Below are 22382 nucleotides of genomic sequence, written 5' to 3'. Positions count from 1 at the left end.
AACGGGACCTGATTTTTATCACTCAAAGTCCTTTCAAGAGCCTAGAAGGACAACTCTTTACGTCCATAACCCCAAAATACACCACTTTATGGCTTTTGGGTCAAGAGATGCTTCTAAGAAAGTAAAATGATTAGATCTAAGCATATGTGCATAAAGCCTAGAACGTTATACCTTTAGGAGCTTCTTGAGCACAATCTAACTTCAGATCTATGAACTTGATCTTCTTCTCCAACACTTGGATGCAATGTTCTTCTCTTGAAACACTCCAAAACACACACCAATCAAGCTTACACCCACAAAGAAGAGTTAGGGTTTGGGGAGGACGAATGTAGGTTGTGGAGGCTGAAGATAATTAGAGGAAATGATCGATAAGGGTGTTTATATAGTCCCCAAACCCTAAATATTAGGGTTTGCTCCAGACATTAGTACGCCCGATGCACATGAGTGTACGCCCACTAGGACGCCCCTAGTACGCTCAACGTACCCTTATGTACGCTCAACGTATTATGTGTATCAGGGAGTACCCACTTAGGTAGTGTTTGTTTTCTGTCTGCAGATCTGTGTGACATCTTCTGTCTGCGTCGTGCAGATCACACGCAGACATTAGCCTTAGCAGACTGTTTGTTTTATTGAAGACTGCCGGCCTAAAAATGTGTGCGCGCCCTCTTCTTAGCGCAGATGTGGACCAGTGTCTTCTAACATCTTCAGACATCTTCTAGACTAATAAAACATATATATCTTTATTTTTTTCAAGTTTTTGTTTTTTTAATTTATATTTTTTCCAACTTTATTAATGATAAATAGTTTGAAAAAACAAACTACAAAACTTAAAAAAAAAAAAACCGTTCGGCAATATAAACATGATATTTTTGATAAATTTATAAATAAAGATTTATTACAATAATAATCATTGAAGTTGTTTATATAAATATGAAAAAAAAAAATCATAATATATTTTTATATTTTTTTGTCAAATTTTGTAAAACATTATTTAATACAGTATCGTTAATTTCTCGAGAAAATATTTATGGTATGTTTTTAATGGATTTAATTGACAAGAAGTTTATTTTCATCCATTTATGTATCAAAATTCTTTGATCACTAATTATAATGTTTAGTTATAACTTTGCAACCAAATTTATTGGTTTTATCAAATATATACGTTAATTCATACCATTTTTATTTTTTATACAATAATGCATAAAAGTTGATCTAGATTCGTTAATTATTTATAACAAAATCATAAAAATATCAACAAATCACTTTGAAGTTTAAAAAAAAAACAGTTTATTTTAATAACACGCAGATGTTAATAAAACAAATAATCTTCTTTTTTCAGACTGCAGACGTTTGATGCACCTCTTCTACTGCAGAAGTGTACAAATGTGGTACGCAGACTGCAAATATTTTATTTCAGAAAAAACAAAAAGCACCTTAATATACTTATTACATGTAAATACTTTATATCATTTTTATTGACAAAAGCCTTGTTGTCCATTGACACTTGTATGCCTGTCAATCATTGTACTTATGAAAACGTTACACATGGACCATTAAGCAAAAATTTATGAAATAATCTGTTCTTTTTGTAATAATAAATTAGAAACCAACAAAAAAAAAAAACACCAGAATATGATGAAAGACTTGCTTCAACACTAGGACAAGGTACCTGTCCCATAGGTAGGTCCCATAAAGATTAGAAATGTCAATTTTTCAGGTTATCACCAATCTTGAAGGAATAAGAATTTTTTTTTTAATTTTATTTTAAGAATAATGGTTTATAAAATTTTGGAAGATATATATATATATATATATATATATATATATATATATATATATATATATATATATATATATATATATATATATATATATATATATGTGGGTTCAATTGAGAAAATAAAAAAGGTTGAGAATGGGGGAATCATTCTCAACCACTCATTTAATTAGCCTCTAACATAAAAGACACGGTGATAAACTTGTAAATATTATATAATAGCATTCAATCACAAATACGAACAGTTGAAATTCATTCGTTTTTTGCTCTTTCAATCCAACCTTCAATTCTGTTTGAATACGAACATATTATCAACATCCATGATTAATTATACTCCCAGCATCATTAGAACAACATTATCGATAATTAACAAAAAATTCAATTCGTATCATTCATTCACCATCGTTCATCAAATAAATATCGAAATTAAGGTTAGAAAAAGATCAAATCATTTTTTGTTTGAAATTTTCATATATTTCTCTACCAATCTACTATTTTGTAAGATTTAAGTAGTCAAAGTATCATATTTATCATATTTTTAAAAAAGTTAACTTGTATGCACTCTAACTGTTTGATTAAATGCATAAACTAAATTAGCACGTTATATTCACATATGAATATATTTTCTCACCTAAATCGATATGTGATTATTAAAACACAAAATAAATATGCAATTATGTACGTTATTCATATGTGAATAACATATAAAAATTATATATATTTCTGAAAACACATTGTAATATTCATATATGAATATACTGTGCAATATTCACATATGAATATACCAACTATTATTCATTAATGAATATACAATCTAATATTCATAAGTGAATATACTATGTATTATTCTCATGTGATATACCATGTAATACTATATAATATTCACATATGAAAATATCATATTATATTCATAAATATACCATCTAACATTTACAAGTTAATATACTTTGTAATATTCACTAGTGAATGCATCGTCTAATATTTAAATATGAATATACTATGTTTAGTATATGTTATATTCATATATGAATGATACTTAAATTGTAAAAAAAAATTAATCGTAGTTTTTATTCATAAGGGAATAACGAATGTACTGTAGTAAAAACAAGATTCATTTTTATTCATTTATGAATAACGATAGCTGAAAATATAAAAAAAAAATTTTAATTTTATCTTAAAACTATATCAATATGGATGTCTATTTGTAGAGAATAAAAAATCATGAATTTTGATAGATTTAAAATCATTTTTCGATTAAAATAGCTTCTTAAAAATTAAAAAAAATGAAAAAACTATATTTTTGTATATATTAAGGTAATGTTTACCATAGTTTAAGGAAACATGTTTTGTTGGAAAACATATGTGCATTCCTTTCCCATTTTCGTCGGTACGTTGGAGGGTTTTGCAGCAAAAATAAATGATTGGCTGAGAATGATTCTACCATTCTCAACTTTTTTTTTCTCAATTGAACCCTCCTCTCTTTCTCTCTCTCTCTCTCTCTCTCTCTCTATATATATATATATATATATATATATATATATATATATATATATATATATATATATATATATATATATATATATATATATATCGTTGTTAAGCTTTAAAATATTATATTTGTCTAACTTAAAATCTAAATATCATATTTATTATTCTTAACTTTTAAATATTTTTGAAATCATATAGTCGGTTTTCATATTTTATTATAAACCCCTAACTTGTATTTGTTGGATTAAATGTCGAGGTCAATAACTAAATTAATATAATCTTGAATTATTAACAAAGTTTTTTTTTGAATTGTCCTTAAACCTAGTAATGGACTGAAATGCTATTTGGAAAGAGAGAGAGAGAGAGAGAGAGAGAGAAAGAAAGAGAGAGAGAGAGATAGAGAGAGAGAGAGACTTATTAATTTATTATATAATTAATAAACTAATTAGAAATAAAAATAAACAATTTATTAATATATTATAAGAATAATATATTAATTAGAAATAGTATTATTTAATTAAGAATTAATCAAAAACTAATTAGAATTAATTTTGTGATTAATTGGATTAATTAAAAATGAAAGGACTAAATGTGACAATGTTTAAAAGCTGAACATTGACTAATTCTAGAACCTCCCTAGGAGTGGGACGAGATTATTGATGGTTTTAGAGGTTTTCTTAGGCATTAAGGAAACCTAGGAGTCCTTAGGGAGAAAGAATAGGGGATAAGACTTATCTAAGGAAACATGTCTTATCCTAGTTCCCTTAGTCACTTATATAAACCCTCCTAAGGGTTTATAATTTCGTTCATCCTTCTACAAGATTGAGAACCGAAAATTCTCATTCCATCTCCTTTCTTCTCTTTAGCCTCAAACTTTCTAAGGTTTAGGTATGAGTCATTAGAGAATCCTTAGAAATATACCCCTCCTTGACACATTTGTGGCATCCTGAAGAAGACTGACAAGAACCATCATGAATCTTGCCGCACTTACCACAATTATAAACCCTCCTAAGGGTTTATAATTTCGTTTATCCTTCTACAAGATTGAGAACCGAAAATTCTCATTCCATCTCCTTTCTTCTCTTTAGCCTCAAACTTTCTAAGGTTTAGGTATGAGTCATTAGAGAATCCTTAGAAATATACCCCTCCTTGACACATTTGTGGCATCCTGAAGAAGACTGACAAGAACCATCATGAATCTTACCGCACTTACCACAAGTGTGGTCCCCCCTTTCGCCTATATCTCGAATCAGCGAGCTTGGACCACTTCGTTGCAGGCTGAGACTAAACAGAATCTTGACTTATCTCCCTCGCTTGGAGCTCTATCTTAATCTCCCACCTCCTCGCAACCTCCTATAGCTCAATACTATAGCACTGGGTGGACACAAACCGGCGGACATCCATCTTGAGCATGCTCTAGTACCGGGCCATCTGAGCCTGCTCAAAAGCAACAAACTCAGGTTAGAAAAGAGCCCTCTCAGTAAATATCTTAGTGATCCCAGTCACCGTCTCAGTCCTCTGCCTCAGATCTAGATACTCCTGAGCCAGCCTCTCCCTCTCAACCAACAAAACATACCTCACGCGAAACATATTAGGGGACTACTCCCAAGTCATAGCAGCCCTCTGCTTATTTTTGTATGAGTCAGTCACCAATCCTTATCCCCTGAATGGAGAAGGTTCAGGGGGTACTTGACCTTCTGGTCAGTAGGGAAGGAGCATGTGAAGAAATAACCCTCCACGTCAGATAGCCACCTCATCACCATAATTGGATCCTGAACTCCATCGAACCCTAAGGGCTTCGTATTATCGAAGTCCTGGTACAGAAAAAATCTATCCCCGTGAATCCCTACGGCATAAAACCTGTGGTGGCTATATCAACAGCAGCCTCAATAAGATCAGCGTAACGATGAACAAAGAGCTCATTCATATCGGTCTTAATAGAACCAAAACTCTCCAGCATAGACCTCCAGACAGCAACAACCACTTAGTGGCGATGATCTCCTAAATCTGATCATCAGTTAAACCCAGCCTATCATGGCCACTCGCTCCAGAACCGTAACCCAATCCTCTCGCAGGCTTAGAGTTAGAATCATTGGAAAAGCCTTCAGCATGGTGATCATCCAAAGGGATTGGATGATCATCTTCTGGCTCTTCTTCCAGCCATCCGACATTGCCTACGTTTGGGAAGTATGGGTCGCCGAGGGGATGGAATCCAACCATGTTATCTATGCTAGAAAAGGGGTATAAGAATACAATATAAATAGACGTACTACTTAAGATAATTATAAGACGATCCTTACAAGTTACTTCAATACTTGTGTAGTGCATACCAGTTATATGAAATCAAAACAGGATAGACCTTCGAATAAGTAATCCTAACTCCAAATCCACAACCAAACAAGGAACATGAAGTAAAGCAAAGACCACAAATTCTAAGTCTATGACACCTTAATCTCATATAACCTTAGTGTATCCACTTAGCAACTATTGACCTACTAGTAAAGACCTTTTTAGTTCTTAGATAAGTAATTATAGTAACACAAAATACTCCTGTAGTATTTTAGTTTCATGTTTTATTCTAATGTTATCATTGTAGTAGTGTTGGTAAGTTTTTAGACTTGTTGCCATATCACAACCATTCTCGGGCATATGCTAATCACTTCTCGGACCAACATAGTTGATCTCTATGTCACTCCCAGAACTGACCATACATGACCCAAGCCTACTTGTGACATTCAACAATCATAATACTTTTGTTCTGTCCTAGTGACACTAATTTTAGTATGAATGCAGGTATGTATACTTAGTAAAATATTTTACTATTTAAGAGTATAAACTCTTGGTCAGAGTATTTTAATCCTTTTGTGTTTATAGTTTGTATATCTTTTATGGGTTGATGTACTCAATTCACTATAAACAATGCTCTGATACCAATCTGTCACACCCCAAAACCGGAACGGCGGAAACGTTCGGGGGTGGAGGACGTCATGTATAGTATCACAACACAGAATAATAGTAAACAAGCAAACAATATCATCCATTGCATTAATAATATAATGTAATACAAGTGTGTTATGTATAGTTTATAAGACACCAAAAATATGAATCAAAATAAAAGATGAGTCTTGAACGCGCTCCATCTTCTCAAATGTTGGCATTGATACCTGTCTACTGATGACCTGAGAATACAAGTTATTTTGAAAGAGTTTATCATCTTTAAAGCTGATGAGTTCATAAGTGTTTTAGTGTCATTGTTTGTATCAAAATGTTTGTAATAGTGTTTGAAGTATGAGTTTGTAATTGTTTGTAGTAAAAGTATGTCAATGTTTGTAAATGTTAGCAACTCCAAGAAAATCATATATTTTCTACTAAAGGTAGCCTTCTACCTAGGCCCGACTGATTTGTATGCTCGTTTCTTGTAAAAGTGTGTAATTTTACCAAGTGTAGCTATCATTAACAAAATATAGTTTATACATTATCGTTTATGTGAAATGATCACAAAGTGAATGCAAAAGGGAAAATAAAGTAGTATTGTAGTGTTGTACTATAGTAACTACTACTGTACTAACTACCTTAAAACCAGATTTTTATTAAGGTATAATGTGATTTGATTGTACCATACTATCGACTATAAATACGGCGATGAAAGACGTCGGAAGTAATGACATTTGGCACCCGAAGACCTGCAGGTCCTACTGTAGCTAGCAACAAGGTGTAGGATAGTCAATCCTGTATAGATCTATATGCAAATTCACGCTCTCACTCCAGGAGACTCTGGCTACAAATCGGGCCATACTAGTAATGACATGCCCCGAAGCAGTGGTTCACATTTATGTTATGGTATACTTGAATATGTATTGTATGTACTAGATGTATTGAATGTATTGTTTCTCATTATAGTATTCTCTATCTGTTTCTCTTCATAGTATTTTGTGTAGTTTCTCATAATAATATCGTTGTATAGTTCTCATAATAGTAAGTATTGACTCATGAATGAACTGACTCTTTGTATGCTTCATTGAACAAGAAATAATGAGTAGTATATCCCTAAACTATACCTATTATAGTTTACTAGTAGAATTGTTTGTATGATTGAATGTATTGAAATGAGATAAAAGCCTTTATATCTATACATATATACATAATATATATCTAAGGATCCAACGACACTCGGAAAAACAATAGGGTACTCTAAGTCCACAACCAAACAAGGAATAGGAATTAAAGTGAGTTGTCAGTCCTAAGTCCTTCAATCCTTACTTATATAACTATATATGTATTAGACATGGTTTTAACAATATATAAGTTTGAAAGTTGTAATAGAATAGGCTTGATACATAATATAGTAAATCCATTGTTTAATAGTTATTACACACTTTTACCACTTAAAAAGTGAGTTTAGTAAAGAGTTTGATAAGCAGTTTGAAGTAGTTGCTTGATAAAAACAGTTAAAAGTATAGTAAATCCATTATTTGATAGTTATTAATCACATGTTATTGATATAATAACTATAAGTTTCAACATTTATTCCCCCCCCCCCAATAAAATCATTTAAAATCATTAAAAAGGTTGATTAAGGGGTATGAACGCACTTGTAGTGATTAGATTGGATGAAAGTGATGGATAAGGTGCTAGGTGTCAAGTGAAGACTTGAACACACACACACACACACACACTGATCCTATTTAACATATAAAGACACATAAATGTATCTAATTAGTGCTTATAACACTAATTAAGCAATTAAAGACACCCTGAAACATGGAAAACACTTTGATTCAAGTGTTATAAGATCATAGGGTTGCATCTAAGGGTTGTAGGGGTGTGCATTGGAGTTTACGGTCCAAGAGTAAACTCTCCATGAGTTTACGGCGTAGGGTTTGCGGCCCTTATGGGTTTATAGTCGTAAACCCATGGTGACTTGTACCATTTTGATGTTTCAGGTCCTTAGTTCAAGTGGGAGGTGTTCTAGACCAAGTTCTAAGCCTTAGGAAGGATTTTAAGGGAACATTGCACCCATTATTAGGATTTACGGCCAAGGGAGATTGCCTTGGCTGTAAAATCCCTTTGTTGTTGGATTCTTGTTATTTTCAAGTCCTTAATTCATTATCCTCTCTAATAAACATGTAAAGGAGGTAAGGACTTACAATTTGAAGGCTAAAGATGGGAGTTTTCAGCCGAAAACACTTTTGTGTTCTTGGTGTTCTTGAGGATCTTGAAGATCTAGATCAAAAGATGGAATTTGTGGATGGATTCAAAGATGAATCAAGAAGAAATGATGTAACAACACATAGATGGAAGGGTTTGCTTACATATGTGAATATTTGAAGAAAATATTGAAGATCCTTGGGAGAGAATCCGATTTCTCTAGCTAGAAGCGTGAAGAATGAGTGAAAATGACTATGTGTCATATATATACTAGGGGTTTACGACCACCATGTGTTTACGGCCGTAAAACCACATGGTGTGGCCGTAAACTCCACACAATGATGGATAGGGCTTGTTTGATAAATTACATCTTCAATTGGCACTTCCTTTCACTTATTCTTTTGATGACTTAAGTTTAGAATGCTCAAATAGACTCTAAACTGTGCTAAAAGTTAGCAGAAGTAAGTTTGACTAGATTGAAATGTAGGGTTTGTACAAATAGAAATTTTGAGTTGTCACATATCTTCTCTCTCTCTCTCTCTCTCTCTCTCTCTCTCTCTCTCTCCTAAGTAACCTTGTCAAATTTCTCTGGTGAAGGCAACCCAAAAGGACCATGCACAACCAGGTCAAGTACATACCAAATATACTTACAGGCTTAGACACTAATCCAACAAAAAATAGACCTTGTAGTCTATTATATGATGTTTTAAAAGAACTATTTACTTTATAAAATTTTGGAATTATGCTCACTACAACAAATATATATTGAAAATATTTTTCCAACCAAACTAGTGGATTAAATACTTTCATTAGGCTAAGGACGTAATGGTTTATCCTTATCTAAAAGGTATGGAGCCATTGAGCTCATGTTAGACAATAAGCTTAACCACTATAGAATCTACTAATTGCATTTATGTATACTATCATAAATGATTGTTTAGGATGAAGTTTTTACTAATCCCACTAATTGTCATTCAAGAAGACAAGTACTTAGAAATTTCTCTTTCTAAGTGGGAGCGATTTGGAACTTTAAGAGCAAAAGATTCATAAACTAAATGCATTATAGTTTAGAACTAACAAGTTTTCAAATATTGTTGAATCTTCTCAATAGTTGATCAAAAACTAATAAAACACATAGAGATGCATTCATGTATGATTATCAAGTATGAGACTGATTAATCTACCTTGATATAGTTTAACTATAAATAGTAAGTGAGTTTTCAAAGGAGAAAACATATATGAATGAAAATCCTTCCATATTTAAGCTAACATCTCAAGGTAAGAGTCTTCTTTCTTATAAGATAATTATATAGTGTGATTTGATTATAAATCAAGATGACTCTTGTGTTTTTCTACAAAGCTAGTGGGAGGACAGTAACATTCCTAGCCCTGTATTTAGTCAAAATACTAACTCTTGGAATATATATATATATATATATATATATATATATATATATATATAGATCATGGTAACTTAAAGGAATAAGTAAAATTACGTTGATTGTCAAGGATCTTAAAGAGCATAAGATAAAGGACTCTGAGAGAGTTATCTTGTCAAAAACCACATGAAATGATTTTGACCAAAATCCTAGTGAAAATGTTTTTGAAATAGATAACATGATTGTATTCAGTATGCTGGTGCAATTGGATTAATCATATATGTCATGATTATGTATAAAGGCCAAATAAGTTGTATGCTTAGAGCATGTCGAATGATACCATTATGATCCGAGAACAAGTCATCGTGTGACTTATAGGAACATTCTAAATTACTTGCGAGAACTAGAGAAATATTCCTATTATAAAGAGTATTTGAAAGAAAGTAATGTTTAAAGTTGTTACACATGTGCTAAATTTTCAAATAGATTGAGAGGACTCTTAGTCACACTCGGGCATGTCCTCATTATGAATGAAGAGAAAGTTACATGGATAGTATTTCCATGAAGATTTTAATTATAGATACACATCAGAGTTAGAGTACCTTGTAGTTTGGAGAACCACATATAAAGATGCTTAATGTATATTTCATTATGAGTATGAGTAATCTCATCACACAAGTATTGGTATCTAAGTCATATTTAAGCATCTAATACATTATTAATAGTTTTTCTTTATATATGAGTTATATATATATAAAACTGAAATTTTTTGTATTCGCAAAGTTTATACAAATCGAGTTTGTCAAATCTACTTAACAAAGCTCTTTCATTAGCTAAAGCATGAAAGTTAAGTTGGTGCTATAGGGCCTTGTTGATATAAGTAAATATATTTGATTGAAGTTTAGTATTTGGATATTGGAACTGTACAAGCAACATATATTGTAATGAATGATATATTGGGTATGAGTCTTTCATTAAATAATTGTTGTGCTCTATATTAGCGTGTTTAAATACTTGAATAACTAGGTTATTCTAAATCTCCATAGTCGTTCATAGTTATGGGAGCATCTATGAGGTAAGATAACTTTTGTTCTAAATCCGAATGGGTACTCCTATTGAACGTTGGAGCAGTGACTTGGAAAAATTCCAAGCAGAAGATAGTGGTCGTATATACTTACGAGTCAAATATCAACAAAATCATAACCAGATAATCACTAAAAATAACCCTACTAATTATATTAGGCAAAAAAATCCCGAAAATAAGATTTTTACTGTTCTCATGCCGTGACAAACCAGATTATTAATTTTTTTTTTTGCTCAATTCATTTCACGCACTTTCAATGTTAGAGAAAAAGAAAGCTCTAATACCAGTGATGAGTTTTATAGGTTATAAATACATGAATAATACGAAAAAACACTTAACAATTAAGAGGTGTCACACCCCAAAACTGGAACGGAGGAGACGTTCTGGGGCGGAGGACGTCATGTAATGTATCACAACAATGCAAAGTAGTAAACAAGCAACAACATCATCCATTGCATTAATAGTATAATTTTAGTTACAAGTGTTCTTTCATAGTATAAGACAACATAATGAACAATCAAAATAAAAGAGGAGTCTTGATTTCTCTGTCTTCACAAAACCTGATCGTCGTACCTGTCTATTTGTGACCTGAGAATACAAGTATTTTGAAAGCGAGTAGCAGCAATAAAGCTGGTGAATTCATAAGTATTAATGTGTCTTTGATTTGTAAAACTATAAAGTAAAGACTTGTAAACATCTCGAAAAAGATTGTATAAGTATGAACTGGTTGAAAGTAGTTGAAAGCGTTTGAATACCCTAGCAAATCCCTATGATTTCTATTAGTATAAAGAGTAGTCTTCTACCAAGACTAGCCTGTTTTGAAAGTAACAAAGTTGTTCTTTCCTTTGTATGACTACTATTAATAATATATATAGTCTACCTCGTCGTTTATGTGAATGTATCACAAAATAAAAGTAATAGGAAAATATAGCCATGTAAGTGTTATCCTTTTGTATTAGGATCAACTCGACATCGCGACTGCCGAAATAGTATTAACCTTGAACGTCCGTAGATGATCATTGTCCTCTGTAGCTAACAGCAGGTTGTAGGAATGGTTAGTCCCGTAAAGGTACCCTAGTATAAGTATTAACCGTAGGCATCCGTAGATGTTCATTACCTCTATTGCTAACAGTTGGGTGCTGGAATGGTTAGTCCCATCTAGTAAGTAAGTAGTCTTCTAACGAGACCCGCTGTAAGTAAGTAATAATATGATTGGTAGTCCCTATTCTACATTTGGAACTAAAGGTGACTTCCTCAACGAATCGCTAGGTCGAAATCCATATTAATTACTAAATCATATATAATCCTAAACTACACCTATAATAGTTTACTAGGGATATATGAACGTATACCTTTGCTACCCAAAGGTACTGAACTGACTAATCAAAACTATTATGTCCGTAAATGTACACATGATATATAACTATATATTCAAACGACCTTTGGATGGATACCCGATACCCTACCAGACCACATCCCAACGTGGAAAAGGAAATAAAGCGGGTTAGCCTTCCTAAGTCCTTTAAACATTATTTATATAACTATACATATACATACATGCTTTTAACAAGGTATCTATGTAGAAGTATCCTGGCAAGTGTATCCATGTAAGTCTATCCAAGTAAGTGTATCCAAGTAAGTGTATCTCTTCATATAGCATTTAGTATAGACTCATGAATGAACTGACTCTGGTGTAATTCCTTGTAATAGGAATAGCAAGTAGTATCTCCTAACTAGGCCTATAATAGTTACTAGAAATGTACAAGTATCAATGAAGGTATACCTTTGCTAGCCAAAGGTACTGAACTGACTGAGGGCACTTTTATGTCTACATATGTATACATGATATATAAATAATATTTAGACGAGATTCGGATGGATTACCGATACCCTACGAGACCACATCCCAACGGGGAAAAGGAAATAAAGCAGTTTAGCCTTCCTAAGTCCTTTAAACATTACTTATATAACTATACATATATGGGCATGTATTTGATAATATAAAAGCATAAAAGGAGTTTTGTAAAACCGTTGAAAAAGATTAATATCTAAGAAAAGTTAGACTTAATGTCAGTTTCTAAAACGGTTTGAAAGTATTTTGTTTGAATAAACAGTTTAAGTATAAAGGAAACCTTTGTTTGAAATACATTTGTAACAGAGTTTGAAAAGAAACATACAATTTATAAAGTGGTTTTATAAAGAGTTTTAAACATATAAAAACATTTAAGAAAGTCATTTGAAGAAATCTGTTTGGTAAAACAGCTAACGTATAGTAAATCCATTTGCATGCTAGTTATTAATCACATGTGATTGATATAATAACTAATCATGATTTAAATTGTATCCCCCCATAAAGCATTTATAAACATTTAAAAGGTTAATTCAAGGGGGATGAACTCACCTGTAGTAAGCGGATCGGATGGAAGTGTCGGACAAGGTGCTAGGTGTCAAGTGAGGACTTGAACACACACAATGGTCCTAGTTATCATATAATAAACATATATGTGATCTAATTAGTCAATTAATAACTAATTAATCAAGTTACGACACCCTAGGTCATGGAAACACTTTGATTTAAGTGCTATAGGTACCAAAGGGTTGCAACTAAGGGTTATATGACATGGTATTGGAGTTTATGGCCCATGAACCACCCCTTTATGGAGTTTACGGCCCATGACCATTTCTCCATGAGTTTAGGGCTGTAAACTCATGGTACTAAGTGCCAAGTTGTGTTTTGAGGTCTTACAAGTCATGTTTGGGCATCAAATGATCAAGTCCAAGCCTTAGGAAAGCATTAGGGGCATAATAAGACCACCTTGTGGAGTTGACGGCCAAATAACCATATTCTTATGTGTTCACGGCTGTAAAATCTCTTAGGGACATGTCTTGATTGTTTTTAAAGGTCTTAAACACTTCTAGGAAGGTTCAAGGTTGGCATCCAAGGCATAGGAAGGGACTAATGTCCATTTTACCACTTAAAAAGGGGTTTACGGCCCAAGAACATCCTTGGCCGTAAAATCCTTTGTTCTTGTGTCATTTGATGATTTTCAAGTGTTATAAGGATCATACTAAGCATACTAGAAGCTATAGCAAGTGCACTTACAAGATCGGAGCTTGATTGGGTGTTTAAGGTCCAAGAACACTAGTTTGTGTTTTGATGTTCTTGGTGTTTTGAAGATCTAATGAAAATCAACAATTGAATGGATGAAATGATGTATAATTACTAGTTGTTATGATATAACAACAAATCAAGCCAAGATGTACTTACGTTTTCGGGAAATCGGGTGAAAGACGGGATGGTAGTTGAGAGTGTTTGGAGTTTGCTCTTGAAATTGCAAGTAAGAATTGAGGTGTTTTGGGGAGTAAACTCATGCTTAAGGCATGAGTTTACGGTTTTGGAAGGATTTACGGCCCAAACATAAAAGTTTGGCCGTGAATTTCATAAGTACGTTGTACTTTCGGTTTTGGAATTTCAAGACTCGAGACGACACTTCCTTTCACTCGTTCGTTTAAAGAATAATTATTAAAATAATCAAACGAACTTTAAATTTTCTAAAAACAATTAAAAATGAACTTGACTTATAATTTGAAGTGATTGACTTTAGGGTTTGACCGAACGAAAATTTCGGGTTGTTACAAGAGGGAAGATGCAGCACATGCAACCTATAAGGATCTGTGTCATAACACCTTAAAGGCAACATAATATGAACAACAAAACTAGATGAACCCTAATATAATCAAAATCATGAAATAAGGGTTACATACCTTTGATTTGTTGTAGTAAAAAAATCACTTCAATCACTTGTAGTTGTTTGTCATGGAAAGATTAGCACCAAAAGGATGATGCATCTAATGGATCACACTTAAACCCTAGATCTAGAATACAAGAAAGGGGAGAGGATGAGAGTAAGAGAAATCAAAATTCTCTAGGTATAAGAGTTGAAAAAAATACCTAACCCAAGGGTCTTATTTATAGCTGCTTGGAAACCCTAGAAATCTTAAATTTCAAATCATGTAATTAATTATCTATTTTCTTATTATCATTTGAAGGCTTCTAGAAACCCTAAAAGGTTCTTCAAAATTGTCAGATTTGTGGAAGGTTCTGGATCTTCTCATTTTTTCAACTACTGAAGGCGGTGTACTCTAGCGAAAAGAATGGTTCCTCGACCAACAAACCGTTCCTAACCTATCAAGCTCAACCTCTCTTTTTCGATTGAGTTGCTATATAGTTCAGAACAGTGAAGAATGAAGAAAAAAGAATGCGGTGTGTGTATAACCTATATCCGATTGGAAAAAGATGGTTGTGAGACACAAAGGTAAATTTGTAGAAGGATAAAGAACGACCAACCAATTTTCGATTGTCGATCGGTTTTTGGGTGGGTTTAGGGAATATTGGAAGTAGTGTACTAATTGAGGGAGGCGGTGTTGCAGCTCATTGGATGAAAGAGGCAGTGTATAGGCAATATGGATATCCAAAGCATCTGAGGGACTAATTTGTTAAAAGATAAGGGCTAGAAGTGTCAATTTACGAAAATATGGTGACAAAATTCAGAAACACCATAGTATACTGCTTCCTAAGGTCATAAGAATATATATATATATATATATATATATATATATATATATATATATATATATATAGCATAACTAACTCTAATTAATTTTGAAATAATTAGAATTTATTAAAGATACAAGAGCTAAATTGTAATTGTTCAATAATTAAACAAGAGAGGCAATTATAGAAACTTCCTAGGATGGACAATTTTGGAGAGGTTCTAGAAGCATTCTGGAAGCCTCTTGATAGCTAACAGGGATACAGACTTCAATAGATAAATTTTGAATATTTTATTATTCAACTTATGGTTTATCCTGAAGATCCACTAATTATAAATAGGGAACCTAACCATTAGAATTTTCGGTTCTAGTATACTCACAAAAAGAATTATGAAAATCCTCATCTCCCATCTTTCCAAAAAAGACTTGAAGATCAAAGGGTTTCAATATTCGATTATTGCAAAGGTATGTATCCTAATCTATGTTCGATTATAACTAGACTAGTTCTTAGTTTTCATAGTGTGGTTCTATAATGAGAAAAGTCAGAGATCTAGGTTGCATGTGCTTATATAATAGTTTTGTGTTTCTGCTACGTAACTATGTTGTTTTATAACCTAGGAAGCCATCAAGTTCTCCCTAGGATATTTATGTAATACCTAGAAGCACTCTTAATGACACGATGGAGTTGGAACTTATAAGGAATTACTTGCATACACAATGCTTGTTTGCCTTTGTGACATTTTTGACTTAGCCTTCACCATTATGTGAAGTTTCATTAAAGAATTTAAATGTACAACTTTACAAAGTAAACAAGTGAAACTTTTTTATTATAGGGTACACCCATGCAAGAAATCACTCTACATATTTCTAGCAGCAAGACAATTCACAAATAGGTGACCGATCCTCACAGATCGCCTCAAAGGAGGCATTTAGTCTTCAATTTTTCTAGGTTCGATCTGTTTATCCTAGACAAGTTCATAGTAAAATGCTCAAAGTCAGGTTCAACCTCCTTAGCACACCCAAACATGTAATTGGGGAGATCACCGTCTTAAGACAAATTATACCTTTCGCACGTACGCTTTCAGCGAGCTTCATGCCAAATTCCATGTATGTGACGAACTACACCTGATGTGTGACATTAATATACCTATAGGTATCCACAATTTTCTTTGGGTAATAATTAAATGAGATAATGACTTGATAGGGTAAGATATTTTTTGAAATGTACACATTTAGTCCTTATTTTTTTTTTTTTTGGAAAAATAAGCACTTATACTTTATTAATATGTACACATTAAGTCCTTTTTTACCGGATTCTACAAGTTTTGATGACGTGGAAGGGTTTATTTTACAAAATAATAATAATAATAATAATGACTAAAAGTACATTTCAAAAAGTATCTTGCTCTATCAAGTCATTTTCCCTTTCTTTTATTTTGTTGAAATGAAATACCCAGATGACATCTACATATCCACAACGAGATTTTTCCAACTTTTATTCATCATGAAAAAGAAGGAGAACCCCGATCTCCAACGACTCCTTTGTGTGTTCCTACATATCACTGGTAGCAAGGAGGAATGATGACAAAAACTACAAGGTCAAAGGGGGGAGGGGGGGGGGGAGGAAGTAGAGACGGTAGTTGGCGGCAAGGAGCTGCTCTGGTAGCCCCTTCGTTGATTCTTTCTTCTTTTTCTGACAACATATCTCAAAGATGGAGACAAAGAGAGACATATCGGAGAAACACAACAGGTAAAGGGTGTTTGGCTGTTGCTGTTCGACCGGAAGGAAGAGAGACGAAAAAGAGAAGGGTCGTCGCCCTTTTCTTGTTGCTGGAGAATCACCCACCTCCGGTGACTAAGCTAATTAATTGCTATTTAGTGACACTTGTGCTTTCACATAAGCAAAACATGTAGTATCCGGTGAAAATGACCTAATGTGTACATATTAATAAAGTATAAGAGTTTATTTTACAAAAAAAAAAGGAATAATGACTAAATGTGTACAATTCAAAAAGTATCTTACCCTATCAAGTCATTTTCCTTAAAAAAAAATCGTATATGACCGGTATACCGGATATAATCGGTCACAAGGATTGCATTGTTACAAAAAATAAAATATAAGAGTTTATTTTACAAAAAAAAAAATGTACATTTCAGAAAGTATTTTACCTATCAAGTTTTCCCTAATTAAATAAATTCGTACAAAAATTCTCTAAACATATCATTTATTTAGGGGGTAATGAGTTACCACTTCCTTCTGGTATTTCAGGACTACTAGGTGCAAAGGATGAAAGGGATGCAAAAGGCGTTAGGCATGTTTGGCAGCCACATGCAAGCCGACTCCATATTCCAATAGTAAAGGGTATAGCCGATGAGCCAATGATCACTATCCAATTTTATTACAACACATATGTTGTCAAGAATCCTAATCTTGACATACAAGGTACTTACCGTTCCCAACTTCCATGCCTTATATATATATATATATATATATATATATATATATATATATATATATATATATATATATATATATATATATATATAACCCTAAGGATGTTATTCGGGCCAGAACTAAACCGAACCGATCCGAACCCGAATAACCCGAAAACCGAATAAGGGTATTTGTATGAATCAAAAACTGAACCAAATAAGCAATACGGATCGGTTTGGTTCGGGTTTTATTTGGTTCGATTCGGTTCCGCCCGAAATAACTCAAATAACATGTACAATGACCTATTATTATTGTATAACCCGAATAACCCAAATAACCCAAATAACATTTATAATGTGATTATAACTATTGTATTTTGTATGACTTTTGTATTTTATGATTTCATAACAAATCTTTCAAAGAAACAAATTTGTTAATTAAAAATAATACAAAGTATATATAATTGTTCCAAAGGTGCAAAAAAGAGTTAGAATTTGTGAACTAAGAATATAAACATGGATTAACTATTTTTGATTAAAATGTAAAATACAAACACCAAAACCTTAAGATATAGTTATGAAGCAACATATTAACCACTAAACATTAAACACCAAAACATCCAAAATCTATATATAAGTATATAATTACAAGACCGAATAAGCTATCGATCAAGGGAAAAAATTTGAGTTATGTGACTTTTCTAATTTGGTTCGGTCCATTTGGCCCGAATAAGCCCTTATTCGAGTACCCCGAACCGAATAACCCGAAACCCGAATAAGCTTAATATAGATACCCAAAAACCGAATCGAATTGCTTATTCTGGCCTAATTCGGTTCGGTTCGATTCGGGTTTCTGTTCGTTTTGGGTTTTCGGGCCAAATTCTCATCCCTATATAACCCTAATACTTTTGTCATTGGCTCTTAGACTAGAAAGTGGAGTGCGGCTTTCAACCTATATGGCATGTGAAACCGCAGTGTACCCCCCTATGCAGTTTGGGGTGTGCAGTTTCGAGTTGCGGTAGAAAATGAGCTCTCTCTCTCTCTCTCTCTCTCTGTCTCTCTCTCTCTCTCTCTCTCTCATTGAATACCACTCTGTGGCACACACTCCAGCCTTAGTCATTTACACTCTCCTACAAAGTCAAGTCCCAACCGGAGACTCTTTAGGGTTCAATCTACATTCCAGCCTCAGGCTGCTTCACGAATCCAGGTACTCATCATCCATTTTTGATCGATTACCCACTGATAAGCAACTCAAATAACTAAGCAAATATAGATTCTTCATATACCGTTTCCCAAAAAAGTTGAGTATAGTAACATTGTTTACAAATAATATTATGAAGCAATTTACTTACAATGAAAATGCAAAAACATTTGGCACTTATTTATAAAAGGTAAAACCAGACAACACAAACTTTAAAAATATAGAAGACAACAGACCAAAAACAAACCAACACCAATTCTCCTTGGATTCAGGCCATTATTTCCCTTCCAGAGTTAATGGAACCTCAATAACAACCGAGTTATGCCCCCACTGACTTGATTTAGTAAGACCAAAAACCAAATGCTTGATCATCTCCCGAAAGCCCAAGATAATAAGAGTTCACCGCATGTGGGTCCACATTCTCGATCTTTGGCGATGTGTAACAGTCCATTGATGGTAGAAACATCTTCCCAAAGTTATCATTTTCTTCATCCAACGACCCGTCACTTTGTTCTTGTTCAAATACATAAGAGGAATCGCCTCTTTCAAACACCACGTTTAAATCCCCTTCGGGCCCGCATGCCGGGTTCATGTTCTTCGATAAATCTTCCTCAAGTACCGGTTCACACAGTTGTGGCTCGCACGGGCTTTTAGTACTCGATGCTTCCGAGGTTCCTTTCTCTTGAATCATCAGCTTATCACTTAATTCATCAACCTATAAACAAAATTCGAATCGGATTTAGAATAAAAAGGATCAAAATCATGTAATTGAGTGGTTATAGTTCGGTTCTGGGGTGGTATGCTTGAAGAACCAATATGAGAGTTTCAATTCCAATGTGGATTTAGCACCTTATAGGCATTGCATTCTTTTGCCAACTACTTGTGTACTTCATTTACATCTTACATGATCATATTTTTGGGATATGACGATGTGGGCCAGCTTAGGGCCGCTAGAAAAATTATCTTTTTGCATGAACTCTAGAAATCATGTAAACGATGTTTCCAAAAAAAAAAAAAAGTGTTTTTCTACCAGCAACCCCGAGTATGATATCATGTGAGATGTAAATCTGAAAGACGCCCTGCTAATCTACATTGAAATTGAAACTTGTGCCGAACCATTTGTACTACATACACTAGGCCCTAGTGGCTAGAATTATGTAATTGATGTTTTGGTTTATTACCTTTGATTTTAGTTTTTCCTTCTCTTTTACAAGATTCTCATAGTTGGCTTTGAGTTTATTGTAGCTTTCCTGCAAATCATCGTAGTCTTTCTCTAGTTGTTTAGTCTTCCAACGTGCACGTCGGTTTTGAAACCAGATGGCAACTTGCCTGGGCTGCAAACCGAGTTCTTTGGCTAGCTGAATCTTTCGGTCTGGCTCCAGTTTGTTATCTAATTCAAAACTTTTCTCCAAGAACCGTACTTGGTCAACCGTGAGCCGTCTTTTTTTCTCAGGCTGCTGAAAGTATTCATCGTATTCATCATCTCCATTGTCTTCATGATCAAATGACTGAAAAAATTGCCCACCGGATCCGTTCCCTCTATCTTCAAAGCTAACCATTGATCGAGAACCTGAAAGGAAACATCGAAAATATGATATAATATTATTCATGGATCGATAGAAACCTTCCAAGATTTTTATATCGTCGGATACTTTCTAATCTAGAAACCCAATTTATCTAAATCATTATTATTATTATTATTATTATTTTTTGCATTTACATATGAAGATCAGGAAATATCGACAAAGCTAATGGTCAAATTAAATATTGATCACAAAAGTCAACCATCAAGATTCAAGATTTTTGCTTCTTGCAAGTCAAACCACATTTAATTCATCTTGGGACACGAAAATTTTGTCGATTTTTGTAAATAGAAGAGCAAACAAACATTAATCTTCTGAAAAATAGGGTACATAGAGCATTGATCAGGTTTCAGACAGATTAATTGTACGAAAAGGTCAGATAGAAATGATTAATCAACAGGGAATTCAATTGTGGCGTGGGAATATCATGAAGATAAGAACTTTGAGAAGTGGGACACAAGAAATCATCATGAAACAATCAAACACCTTATCAATTATATTTTCCAACACACAATTGGATCTGCAAGTAGGCAACGTGAATGAAGTCAATATAAAAAAAGTCAACATGGATATAATTATCTTACCCTGGAAAGGAGATGATCGGGAGACGAAGAAGGAATCAACAGGGTTAAGAGAAGAAGAACAATGAACCCTTTTGTTTGTCAGCAGAACAGAGCCACCACTTTCAGCTTCACCACCGGAAACACCACCGTAGAGATAGCTTCGAGCTGCCATGGCTTCAACACCAGAAGAACACCCACTAGAACTTAGGAATTACCACTCAAATCAACCATAAATTTTTATGGGATTTCAAAATCAGATACCTGGTCCGATTTTCTTTAATCTTGGGTTAATAAAAAACTTGATATTATCGAATTCTGTAGATGGGTTTTGTTTAAATCTTGTGGCGGAAGAAGCTGGTGATGATGATCTCGGTGATATGGGAGGTATGGGAACACCTGGTGCTCACACCCATCACAGCCAAAACTCGCCGACGTGAAGCCAGAAACCGATTAAAGAAAGATGAACAGAAAAATTATAAAAAAAAAAAAAATAGTGAGAAAGGAAGCAGATTTGAAAGAGGGTTCGTTTTCCTATGGTATAAAGATTGAGATTGTGGTAATGGAAGGAATTGAAAATATAGAGGAAGAAGGGGAAGAACAGTTGAGCCTGAGGTGGGATTCCTTTTGGTTGGATGAGACTATGGGAGTGTGGAAGGGCAGTGAATGTCGTTTTTTATAGCATACTTCCCCACCCTGCGGATCTTATAATGTATTAAATATTATTAAATGGAAATTTTAAAGTAAACCATGTCGGTTTTATATCTCATCTATGGGATTATCAAGTTAGGAGTAAATCATCAAACATCAATGATAAGAAGATAAGAAGGTTTATAAAATATCATGTTTGGTTTTGTGGTTCAAATATATCATTATGAGGAAACGATAAAATTATTATATAGTTGTTTTTATGGAATTATTATATAGTTGTTTTTATGGTTTTAGTTTTTTACGTGGCTGGTCGTGTCAAAAGTCTATTAGAAGAGAAGATGAAATGGTTTGAGATGTGTTGGTGATTTGTTGTTAGAAGAGAAGATGAATTGGTTTGAGATGTGTTGGTGATTTTAATGTCATCTGATATTTTGTGTAATTGGAATTGATATATGAGTTAAGAGTTTATCGTTTGTACTATATACTAGATTATGATTCGTGTTAAACGCGGGGAACACATAAAT

The 22382-nt window shown here is 33.4% G+C and overlaps 1 protein-coding gene across 2 annotated transcripts; it reads right to left on the bottom strand.

Moving 5' to 3' along the window:
* Positions 1–19123: 19123 nt before the first annotated feature.
* On the bottom strand, positions 19124–21883 carry LOC145048102 (homeobox-leucine zipper protein HAT5-like). 2 transcript variants are annotated; one of them, XM_078996607.1, is made up of 4 exons: positions 21472–21883; positions 21232–21384; positions 20246–20634; positions 19124–19779 (listed from the first exon to the last, which is right to left on the bottom strand). In XM_078996607.1, exons 2-4 carry the CDS (start codon positions 21380–21382, stop codon positions 19405–19407), a joined length of 915 nt encoding a protein of 304 aa, XP_078852733.1. In that variant the 5' UTR covers positions 21383–21384; positions 21472–21883; the 3' UTR covers positions 19124–19404. The 2 variants fall into 2 exon arrangements, with proteins under 2 accessions (XP_078852733.1, XP_078852672.1); XM_078996546.1 differs by having other exon boundaries at positions 21232–21882.
* Between the last annotated feature and the right edge of the window lie 499 nt (positions 21884–22382).

This window comes from Lactuca saligna, chromosome 1, assembly GCF_052625555.1.
Source record: "Lactuca saligna cultivar CGN05327 chromosome 1, ASM5262555v1, whole genome shotgun sequence".
NCBI classification, from domain to species: Eukaryota; Viridiplantae; Streptophyta; class Magnoliopsida; order Asterales; family Asteraceae; genus Lactuca; species Lactuca saligna.
This window is presented reverse-complemented; position numbering and strand designations above follow the sequence as displayed.

What these genes read in the sequence shown, in the direction of transcription:
- LOC145048102 (XM_078996607.1), bottom strand. Translation starts at nt 21,382, where the DNA reads ATGGCAGCTCGAAGCTATCTCTACGGTGGTGTTTCCGGTGGTGAAGCT. An exon ending in CCGATCATCTCCTTTCCAGG is followed by an intron (nt 20,635 to 21,231) that starts GTAAGATAATTA and finishes GTTTCCTTTCAG; the next exon opens with GTTCTCGATCAATGGTTAGC. An exon ending in AGGAAAAACTAAAATCAAAG is followed by an intron (nt 19,780 to 20,245) that starts GTAATAAACCAA and finishes TTTTGTTTATAG; the next exon opens with GTTGATGAATTAAGTGATAA.